Below are 12,048 nucleotides of genomic sequence, written 5' to 3'. Positions count from 1 at the left end.
AACAGGGAGTCAGTTAGCAGGATGGACTCACACACTAACATTTGTTTATAGAAACACACTGTGAGCTCCTCACCTTTGACCTCAACAAAGATGGTGTGGCGTATGCTGCCCAGGCGGTTGTTGGCCATGCAGACGTATCCCCCAGCATCCTCCTCTGACACACTGATAATCCTCAGGGTCTTGTTGTGGTTTTCAAACTTCACCTTCCGTGCCGGCAGGTCCCCACCCTTCTTGAACCACTTGATGGTGGGTGTGGGGCTGTAGACGAGGACAGAGAGGGGAGAGAAATAAGAGATCAGGGGTTTGGTGTAAATGACAGACTCAGAAAAACTGCAGCTTCAAGTTCATGGGGGTGAACTGTCCCTTTACGCTACAGAGCAGCATATAAAGCAATTAAAATTAGCCCCATCTTTACTAACTCCAGCACTGAGTTATACATTAATGCATTAATCTATCAAATCATGGATTATAATCCAATAATGCAACATACATTATTCTGAAAATGTTCATTTTGCAGAGTGAGTAGTTTGACTTTTAGTGCTAATACTTTTGTACTTTTAGTCGAGTGCAGGTCACTTTTCACTCGCTGTTTAACTACACAGAGAGTGAGTTTGCATATGTGTAGTGTTACTTTCCGAGGACGTACACAGCCATCCTGGATGCAGGAAGTTTTTCTACACCGTTGTATTGCTGCTTTTACTTGAATAAAAGATCTTAGTCCTCTTCCACCACTTTGCGTGTATGTGTGTGTGTGTGTGTGTGTGTGTGTGTGTGTGTGTGTGTGTGTGTGTGTGTGTGTGTGTACGCACAGGCCAGCAGCAATACACTCCAGCAGCAGTTGCTCGTCTCGTAGCACCATTTTGGAGCTCTCGGTCCCTGTAGGTGAAAGGAAGGTCGGGAAGGACTCTGCTACTTTACGGCCTGCGGACAGGGAACAAGGAGGGGTTAATACGTGCACACACAAACACACATACACATTCAGAATCTAATCCAGGAGCACTACATTTTATCTTTGTATCATGACTCGCTTCCTACAAGGAGCTACACGTCCTGTTGGAAAATCTAACACTATAAGTCTGATCATTTCCATGTGGCTGTGTTCCACCTCCGCCAGGCTTTGGCTCGCTCAGCGGTCTGTTGTGGGGCCAACCAGCCTGTAAACGGGTTTAACACCCTCTGGCTTCTCTCACAGGAAGACATTAAGAGATGCAGAAACAACAACAAGGTCCCTGCTCTTACTTTATGTTTGCCAACGGACCAAAGATGGAATTAAAGCTTGAATCGAGCAGCTGATAAATCCTGGCCAGTGTTTCTGCTGTAATGAGATTAGTTAAATATCAAACTCAAGTATTTTTAAGGTCATGGAGTTCATGGCATCAGTCTTCAGCCCCATGTTAAAGCTTCCTGTAGGGCTTGGCTACAGCTAACAGCCTCAGCAGCATTCTAACTGGCTGGTCTGCCAGAACTAAAGGCTTTAGAGCAAAACCTTTGGAGGTGGCTTTTGGGTTCCAAGGCCTTTTACAATCCACATGCAGGTGCTCGCATACACTCTTAGAAATAAGGGGGATTTCCTGAAGGGCTGAAGTTCTACCCAAAACCATTTTTGAGGGTTTGTCAAGGGCTTTTTGTAGGATTACAGGGTTCCATTAAGGGTTAAGTGTTCCATGGTCATCTAAAGAACCCTTTTTCGAAGAGGAAGTCAATCAAGGATTGTTGTAATCCTTGAGGAACTCTTTTGTTAAGAGTTCTTTGTCACATAGTATGAAACGGTTCTCCCTGGGTGGGCTCTAGGTAAGGTTATCTGTAGAACCCACTGAAAGTGTGTTCTATATAAAACCCTTGGAATATACAAAGGTTCCCAGTAGAACCAAATGGGTGTGTTCTAGATTAAACCCCCAAGAATATAAAAAAGGTTCTTGGTAGAAGCCCCTGGGTGTGTCTTAGAGAAAACCTTTGGAATATAAAAAGGTTCACTGGAGAATCCCTGAGTGTGTTTTAGATAAAACCCCTGGAATATAAAAAAAAGTTCCCGGTAGAACCCCATGAGGGTGTCCTAGATACAGCCACTGGAATATAAAAGGGTTCTCAGTAGAACTCCCTAGGTGGGTTCTAGACAAAACCCTTGGAATACAAAAAAATCCCAGTAGAACCTCCTAAGCGTGTTCTAAATAAACCCTTGGAATATTAAAAGGTTCTCAATAGAACCCTCTGGGTGTGTTCTTGTTAGCCCCCTCAGAAGGCGCGACATTTCTGGATAGAAGCTCCAGAGAGGGTTCTTTCTTGGTTCTTTTAAGAACCAAAAATGTTTCTCTTATGGGGACAAGTTGAAGAACCTTTTATGGTTCTATTTAGCACCTTTCCTTCTAAGAGTGGACAACAATGGAAAGTGTAAATGAATCAGTCAGGCAGGTCAGCTGAACAGTGTGGGATGTGAGCAAACTGCCGAGTGCCGTCTTTGTTTGTATTCTTCAACACTCAAACGTATGTGGCATGTTAATCAGACGTGCAGCTGAGCATGAAGTCACCCGCTCTCATCTGTGTACAGTAAAGAGACAAACACCTCCTCTTACTCACTAAACCACAAAACTAAGACTGTCAAATACTCAGTGGTGGGAGGAAAACTGAATATCTGTCCTCAAGTACATGTACTTAAACATAACTCACATTACTTAAATATTAGTCACTTACAAGTAAAAGTAATGATGATAGAAAACTACTTAAGTAAAAGTACAAAGTATTCTTATCCAAAACTACTGAGAGTGTTAATTTTTAAGTTTCCTTATTCAACAAATGAGGTGCAATTTTAAGACTATTGTTTAAATATCAATTAATACACTTTTAAGTGGTCAAATTCCTCATGGCAATTAATTAATTAATTAATTAATTAATAATCGTTAGCATCCCTATTCCAAACCTTTGCCCGCTGCAGCGTTTTGGGGGCGTGTTATCCACATGTCCTGGTTTTTATTGGAAGTTTAATTCAAATTTTACTCAGTGCACAATAACTCAATAACAATAATTAAAAGTAACTAAGTAGATTACATAGTATAATGCATACTTAAGTACAAGTAAAAGTACAGACTTGAAAATCTACTCATAAAAAAAGTACCCCCCCCAAAAAAAAAAAAAAACTACTTTATTACAGTAATTTGAGTATTTTTAATTAGTGCAAATATTCTGTTATGTGTTGTCATGTTATCTGATTTTTGTTTATGTTTATGATACTCTGCATTTGGGTTTGCCATAAAGAGAAACTTTTTTAAAGACATTTACTACTAGTCAGGTTTTTTAACTGCTTTAATCTAATCTAAATAACAATTCAACTACTTTCAGTTTTTACTCATCAACTGTAATTTTAACTGTCTTCATGACTTAAACACAACTGACATTTCTGCTACTTTCATCTCTTACTCGTCCTAGTTTCAGCACTCACTCTTCACCTGTTAGTTCTATTTTCAGTGTTAACATACAAACTAACAATTCAGTTGCCTACAATGCTTAAACTTGAAACAAAAACTTCATTTGCACTTTAACAGACACTCTCAGTGTTTCAAATAAACTGATTTAGGTGCTTCAACTTAAAGCTACAACTCCCATTAACCATCTCGCTTGAAAACCAACATTTGAACTGTTAAAGCTGAGAACAAGTACACTTAAAATGTCTTCAGAGAGTCTCAGACTTGAGTTATGCTTTAATTTAAAGACATTTGTGAGGAATGTAGGTTGAAGACTTTGTGCTACATCCAGTCTTTAATGATAACTGACTGATAATTGTTCAAGTACACCACTGACTTAACCAATTCAAAAAATGGTGCTTTGTAAATGACTGACTCTTTGACCATTACTTAGACTTCCAGACGGCACATTTCCAGTTTGATCCAATCCCAGAACAAATGCTGTTAACACAGTGCACATTGAATCCAGTCAGCAGAGAGCTGCAGCCTGTGAAGAAGTGTGTGGGATTAAATTAGCATTAGCCTCCTTTGTGATGCAGATCTGTATGGGATTAAAGCATCTGTTAGCGGTTATCTTCTCCAGTGGGCGTGAAGCAGACAGGAGTGGGTGAGAAGGATCTGTTATTGTTAGTGACACTGGGAGGAGAAGAAGAACAACAAGAGGAGGAAATATACAGAAAAAGACAGCACTGCAGGTTAATGGTAATAAAGTCCACAGTGTTTGTGTACAAAATCGCTATAGTGGGAGCCATGGTGATGCAGTAAGCACCCTGGAAACAGGGCGAAGACCCTTCGGATGAGGCAGGGGTTCCCAGGATGCACTGCAGCTGTAAGACCCCTCCCACCCACAAAAAAAGACTTGTTTTTGCTTCTCAGTGCGTTCAGAGGAGATTAGTGATAAAGTAGCTAGCGTGTGTGTTTGAGTGGTGGCGTGTGAGCATTTCGACGCCCCCATCACTCCCACACTGAAGTGTGTTTCAGAGCAGAAGTAGGAGACAGCTAACCTTATTTCCATACATATATGACTATTAATGACAGCAGCATGAATCCACACTGAATATTCATCATGTGACCTAATCCTCCTCCGTGCTGGAGCCTCTGCACTGTCTTCAGTCCCACTGGGCCTCACAGCCGCCAGTCTGGTCTGTCACAAGGAGCATCTTCTCCCTCAGGGACATTACCCAACTACCCCTGGGCTTCGCCGTCTTCCCTGAAAATGGCACATATGCTGCCACTTTGCCTGATCTGTTCCCTCCAGCTATGGGCTCATTCAAGAGGTGTATACAGATTTAATTCTTTTTGTGCAATATACTAGAATTAGGGGTAATTTCTGTGTTAATTACTGGATGTTTATTCATTACGTTTGATCATGTAACTCTGATTGAAAGGTGGAATAAACAGATTATGGACTAAATGAGGTGAATAATTATTGCTACAGTGTGAGTGTATATCAGGGTCAGAGAGATTTGTCTTTTATTGGACGTCACATCTGGTCCAGTCTGTCATTCTCCTCTATTATATTGGATTGGATGTCATTTGATTTGATTCTATATTTAATGGATAGCTGAATGCCACAACACTGATGTAGATACAGATGTGTACACTCAGTTATATTAGTTTCAGCGGAGAGTTGTCATGTGCCATGATTTGTTTTGTTAGTTTCTTTTTTTTATTTTGTAGTCCTCGTCTTGTCTTTGTTTTTTTTTTTACTTTTTATTTGTTAATTTTTCAGGGTTTTTTTTTTTCTGAACAGAATACACAACAAAACATAAATAAAGGCAGGGACACTACTCTCACTTCACAATCTTAGCAGTCTTAGAGGGGGGACCAGACGGGACCAGACGGGACCAGACGGGACCAGAAGGGACTAGATGATTTGGGTCGATTTAGGCTATATTTCTCATAGATTTCATGGGTTTACATCAGGTTTTGGCTGTAGTATTATTATTATTACTATTATTATTATTATCAGTAGTAGCAGTAATATTTATCTTTTAAATTTTTCTCACCAGTTTTGTCGCTGCCAATTAAAACTCCCCCCATGTATCGTCCCTGTCTCTGCCAACTCTTACTGTTTGGTACACAGAAGGAAGCTTGTTAATAAAGCTTGTTAAAAAAATGTTGGTCTGTAATCAGGTTCAGGCTGAAATGCTAATGATGGATGGGTTCAGGTTGGGTTCAGACAGAATTTTGTCGGACTTGGCCTTTTCAGGGCAAACTTTTCAGACCTGATTCAAGTTCTTATCAGTGTTATCCATTTCTATAGCATCTCAGAACATGACCCATCTTTGATCTTGTATGCGATCCATTTAGCTCAGTGTTTTTCATGGGTGCCTGCTTTAGTCCTGAAACAGTAAGTCAGTCTTTCCGTGAAGTATATTTCTTCGACAATGTCCAGCCACTGATCGGAAGACAGAGGGTCACATTTGGACCAGCTCCTTGTGAGGGTCTTTTTACACACGAGTATCAAGGTTTTGTTGAGATAGATATGCTTCTTTAGAATTGTATTGCCTGGTATCAGTCCCAGGTACATAATCTGAGGGTCCCATGTGTCTTGTCTTTACTTCCTGTCTTTGTTCTCTTCCCGCCCCTTTTAAAATTTGTTTTGCCTGTGCCTGATTAGTTCCTTGTCCTTTTTTAGCCCTCGTGTCTCTGGTTCTGTGTCAGCTTGTTGTTGCCCTTTTGCTCCATCGCCTGTATTTCAGATTTCTGTTTCAAATTTGGACTTGTGAGCAAGTTTGTTGAACATTCTTTTGTTATTACATTTCTTTTAACTGCAGCTCTTTCCCGTCTGCACTTTTGGGTCCATCATCTTGTTTAGTTTGACACATTATAACAGTACAAACTGTCTAATCATGGACCCGTGGACAAAGTGTTCAACAAACTTATGCACAAGGTGTTTTATCATGCTAAGCTCTGACAGAAGCCTCCTCTTCTTGCTCCTCATCTCCCTGAGCTGCATTTAAAGAATTGGAAGATCCTTCATGACGGTGGAGGTGGAACGATTACTGGGTCACTAGAGGAGATTGGACATGTACAAGCATAAGTTATCGTAATAAAAAGAACCCCATATCTAAGAATATAGGTAGTCAAGCTTTCCAAAAAATTCTCATGTGCAGTATCTTGTCTTATCTAGATGACATGATCTTTATCAGATCTGACAAAGGACTGAAAAAGTTTTAAAAAATCAGTGATGCTTTCAAAGAAACACAACCCAAACTAACTTTTCCCCCCACAGTGAGTTGTACACCTGCAGAGAGCAGTTAGCAGATTACATTTGTGCATGAGGTCAGTCTGAGGTCAGTGGACGACTTGAATGTCACCAAGCTAGCAGGTTAGTGTGCTCGCCATGTTACTGCAGGACAGGAAGTAGAGCTGTCCTGACAGGAAGTGACTCACCACCGTAGGGATCAGAGGCATTGTAAGATGTTTCATTATACAGCTCATCTGAAAAAACACAGGCACACACACACAGCAGCTCATCAGTCTACACACACAAACACACTCAGTGAACCTGATGACACACAGTTGCAAAGCTGAAAGAAAAGATTTCACATTATTTTAAGATCATCTTCTTTATTCTGCAACAACCTGAGACGTCATAAAACATGACTTGATGCATTTTGATTTGATGTCATGTCATGACATCACCTCTAGATGGAGATATGTCATATTCCATCTGGACAGGATTGGTGTATGATCAGAACATGCAGAGCAGACAGGAGCTCAGAGTGGACACATTGGGACCACAGTGACTCCTGTTGAAGAAACGACTAGTAAGTGTGTGTTGTTTACTCACTAGTCTTGACTTTGAGTGTGAAGGGGTTCTTCTGCTGGATGGTGTGTGTGAAGAGGAAGCGAGCATTGCAGCTGTAGTCAGTGTGAGCATCTTTGGCCAAAACATTGGAGAAGTACAGGTCTCCATTCAGACCCATGGACACTCTGGCGTCCTGTTGGATCGGGATCATAGCTGGAGGACACAGGAGGAGGACAGAGGAGAGTGGGGAAAAAAGAAAAGACACATTTGTACATTTGACACATTTGTACTGTAGCTAATAGAAACTTCAGGCTGGTAGCTGCATGTTACCAATAACAACAGACCTTTTTCATAGCAGCCAATTTTCACATGAAATAGTATCATGAACACAGCTGTTATCAATGATAAGACTTAAGGTTCAGTTCCATGCAGTTCAAACACAGTCATGGTGCTGCTGTTATGCATGTTAGCTCACTGGAACTGAGTCAAAGACATGGAGGACAGATATATGGAGTCTGAAAGAGGTGCATGTTTACCAGACGGGCAGGGTCTAACCCAAAAAAATAAATAAATAAATAAACTATTGTATTATGGGAATTGTAGCATCAGGCTATGCTAATGAGGGTCGGGTTTGGGTCGGTCTCGGACAGCATTTTGATGGCATGTTTAAAGTGCTAGTCTCCCCAACATTGGATATTTATTTTACTACCTTATATTTAACATTTATTTTAGGAATTCAAGCTCAATTCAAGCAAGTTGTAATACTAATTTTTAAACTGGGTACATGGAGTTGCAAAGAGGTGTATGTTTATCAGACAGGCAGTATGTAAAAAAAATATTAGTTGCATAATGGGAATCCAGCTTTTTTGCAGATTTATCTCAAATAGGGATTAAAAGTCGGGATATCTCATCTGATACATTTATGATTCAAACCATACACACTCTCTGCAGTGATATTGTAACTTGATTTTAGTTAAATGCCTGTAAAAAAAATGCTATTGTGTATCTGTATCAAAGGCTAAAAGTATCATATTTAATGCAGAAACAAAGATATCATAAGGGCCAGCCTCTAGTTTGTAGAATGTTTCATGTATATTTTCACATACAGTTGGACGTCTGTTTAAGTTAGCTCTGGTGAACTGGCTGATGTGTCATCCTACAGTCGCTGCAGGCGAGCATTAACTTACAGCAAACCCAAAGAGACGTCCAGACAGACCATCATCCACACTCTAACTGCACCAACTGACGTGAGCCGTATGGTCGACAAGACAGTGCCCCAGGACCAATCAGCAGCCAGCGGTGCTCATCACGCTTTGGCGTGTTTCAGCGTCTGGGCTACATGGCATGTTGACATGATTTACTGTGGCTGATCTTGGTGTATATGTTAGTGTGTGTGTCATACAGGCGCCTCACTGAGTTCACAGAAGGTCAAAGGACATAGAACTGCACCATCTATGTTTTTAACTGGGAAGGACATCTTTGTTGAAGTGGAACTAGTTAAAATGTTTTTCTCAAACAGGCCATTTTCAGGTATTAGGTACTCTTTAATACACAGTCTTCACATAAATTACTTGTTTTAAAGGAACAATTCACTCCAAAATCAAAATACTAGATAGTTTTGGTGTGAGTTGGAGAGATTAGATCAGAGATGTCTGCCTTCTCTCCAATATAATGAGACTAAGAGGCACCCAGCTTAGTGTCATGGTGGTTTCACTAAGGTGATTCTACAGTGTCATATGGCTGTAAAATATCTGGACATGAGTTCTACACACACACACACACACACACACACACACACACACACACACACACACAGTACTGTAACCTAACAACAGATTGTAAAGGTGAGAGGGGAGCAAAAGGAACGTTTTGAGACTGAAAAGTCTCCTGAAAGCTGCTGAGACAGAGAAACTGAGAGGGACAGGAGCAAGAGGGACAAAAGACTCCATTAGAACATTATGCTTAGAGGTCATAAACACAAAGAGGACACAAGCTGCTCTGAGAAGAGGGGCAAAAAACCTGTCTCTAGACGACCTGAAACACCTCTAGCTTATCACAATGTAAAAGGAGTAAAAACAGATAAATTGCACCTCTCAGCAGCTGGATTGTTTTGATAAGGGGACGTTGATTTACTTGACTTGAGGTGGTTGTGTTAAAATTCACATGAAACGGCATCTGAACGTTGAAAAGTGGGCGTGTCATAATCAGAAGTTGTTAGCTAGCCAATTGATGAATCTTAGCTGTGTGCTGCTAAAAGGTCATAACTGACTGGCTACTTTTTGCACTTTTGATTTTTGTTTCTTTCTTTAAGCTACATGTTTTATTTAATAATTTTCAAGTGTGTAATAATACTATTTATATTTTGCATGCTGTGGTATAGTTACTAGTTTAACTTCAATTTGCAGTCGTTTGGTGTAGTGTAGTTTTTCATTGTGAAATAGCTAATAATTTGGTAATCTACTGTTTTAAAGTAGTTTTCCCAACACTAGTTGTGTTATTTATTTTACTACTTCATATTTAACTTTTATTTTGGGATTTTACGCAGTTGTAATACAAATTTCAAACTGGGTCCAAAGAGTTTGAAAGAGAGTGTAGGTTCACCAGACAGACATGTTCTAACAAAAATATAAGATGTATTATGGGCAGTGTGGCAGTATTCAGCTTTTTTTTGTGGCAATGTATCCACACTAGGGACTAAATATTGAGATATCTCAGCTAATATCTGTGTGTTGAAGCTGAAAACTGATGGGTGGATGCCATGATATTATTGGTTGAAATTGTTTGGTTCAAGCCTACATAAGTAAACATGATATCATCATATAAACATCATACATATATTTATTTTTTATGGAAATGTTGTTTTTGTCATGTATTATATTATATTATATTATATTATATTATATTATATTATATTATATTATATTATATTATATTATATTGGTGACTAATATGACTGGGGAAGTGATGCAAAAGGGTTATAAAGGGTTTAATTCATCTAATCAACTCTAAACAAACAAGAGAATAGTAAACATCATCACCAAGAATGATGCAGTTAGTTTTCATGATAATTATGTGCTCAGTCAACAGGCAATAAAGTTGTATTAGAGAAATATGGAATGCCAAGAGGCTCATAATTCACCTTTCCACCATTTGGTGTAAAGCCAGTAAACATACAGCTGTCTCAGACATAAAAACATTGCTCACATGTCTCAGTCCACCTGAAGATGATAAAACTGCACCAGATAATGAGGGACTGTGTCACTTTTAGTGACTTATAGAGAAAGAGAAATACACTTGGTGCACTTGTGTGATTATTTGTGTGTAATAATTGGAGCTCACCGCTGTTCATCCAGAAGGTGAACGGAGGAGGCAGGCCTGGTGGGGGGTTGCACTGTAGAACCAGCGGGGAGCCTTCAGTCACCTCCACTGGTTCCAGCACCTCTTTAGGCCACAGAGGAGCCTCTGGAGGACGGGGATGGGGACGGGGACGGAGACAGTGATGGGGGACGAGGAGGAGAGAGATAGAGATGAGAAAAATGATGGCAGGAGTTTCAGTCAGATGAGGTTGAAATAAATGTATTATTACAGATGATTGATTATATCACCAACATGTGACAAAATGTGGGACAATTCTGGTTGTTGCAATAGTGGGCTACATATTTTAAAGGGACAATTCACCCCCAAATTTCTTTGATTTTGATTTTTATACGTATTTTCACCGTGGCCTGTAGTGCATCTTATTAATCTAGATAGGTGCGGTATAACTTCCAGAATTTTGGACATATCAGCCTGTCTTCTCTCCAATATAATGGGACTGATGTCTCCTAAACTCTGCAACTCACACCAAAAAAGTCTAGATATATAAATAGCACTACATAAAGCAAGCACAGTCACACTGCAAAAAGAAGTAAAGAAATTATGCTTAAATTTCTGTTCATCTTTTCTAATATAAAATAATGCTATGAAACAAATGTCTTTGTAGCCTATGATGATGTTTCAGTGTGTGCATTATGTCCAAATATTGTTTTATAATGTCTTTGTTCTTGTGTGTTCTTACTAGAGACCCGCAGTAGGATTTTGTTGGACAGAGCCACTCCAAATTCATTGGTGGCGAAACACTGGTATTCTCCTTCGTAGTCCTCCGGTCGTCCTCCGCTACGGAAGCCAATCTCCAGAGTTCCCGAGCGTTTTCGCATCGTCACCCTGGGATCCTTCCCGATGTTGAAAAACTTCCCGTTCCTTCGCCATGAGAACCTGAGCCAGGAGACAACCAGTCCAAGAGTTAGCATTATAATACTGTTGATGATCCCTGGAATTTATGTTCATTCTCCTGCTGTCCTTCTCATGTGAGGCTCATTTTGTATCACAGTCTCACAGCAGTTCATGAAAAAGTCATTTTATCTATTAGATTCACACACATAGACATGAATTGTCCATTTTTTCTGTGACACTCAGCAGGACTTCCAAACTAATGTTTTATTCCTTGTTGTTCTCATTCTGTGGTCAAGTTAGCAATAATAAATCACCCTGTCTTGAGAACTGGGACAAATCATGTCCTGCCAAAGAAAAAGAAAAAAAAACTTAAAAAGTTAGAAATAACCAACACTCTCAACTCTCCAATTCTGGGGGGAAAATGTATTCTTTAAAGATTTATTGACATGAAATATATGTAATTTATGAGATGTGTGTCAGAAAACACTGTTCCAGACAAGGTAGGTATAGGTAGGTACATAGGTATAAAAATGTGCTTTTATAATCATCTTTGTTTTTTCATGAAAATGTTGGCCCTTTAAAGTTGTGTCACAGATTCCCATTATCCTGTCAGATTTTTTACAA

General features: G+C 39.7%; 1 protein-coding gene across 6 annotated transcripts in view; it reads right to left on the bottom strand.

Annotated features, from left to right (window-relative positions):
* Positions 1–12,048, bottom strand: part of nfasca (neurofascin homolog (chicken) a) — an 86,565-nt gene that overhangs the window by 57,107 nt on the left and 17,410 nt on the right. For 5 of the 6 annotated variants that reach the window (XM_084726282.1, XM_084726254.1, XM_084726279.1 and 2 more), the window contains 5 exons: positions 11,270–11,466; positions 10,552–10,674; positions 7,255–7,425; positions 810–921; positions 74–258 (listed from right to left, as the gene is read on the bottom strand). In XM_084726282.1, coding sequence (XP_084582408.1) covers positions 74–258; positions 810–921; positions 7,255–7,425; positions 10,552–10,674; positions 11,270–11,466 — 788 coding nt within the window. Of the gene's footprint in view, positions 1–73; positions 259–809; positions 922–6,854; positions 6,903–7,254; positions 7,426–10,551; positions 10,675–11,269; positions 11,467–12,048 lie in introns of all 6 variants that reach the window. The other variant, XM_084726291.1, reaches the window with a different exon arrangement.

This window comes from Lutjanus erythropterus, chromosome 2 (assembly GCF_056507025.1).
Source record: "Lutjanus erythropterus isolate fLutEry1 chromosome 2, fLutEry1.hap2, whole genome shotgun sequence".
NCBI lineage: Eukaryota > Metazoa > Chordata > Actinopteri > Lutjaniformes > Lutjanidae > Lutjanus > Lutjanus erythropterus.
This window is presented reverse-complemented; position numbering and strand designations above follow the sequence as displayed.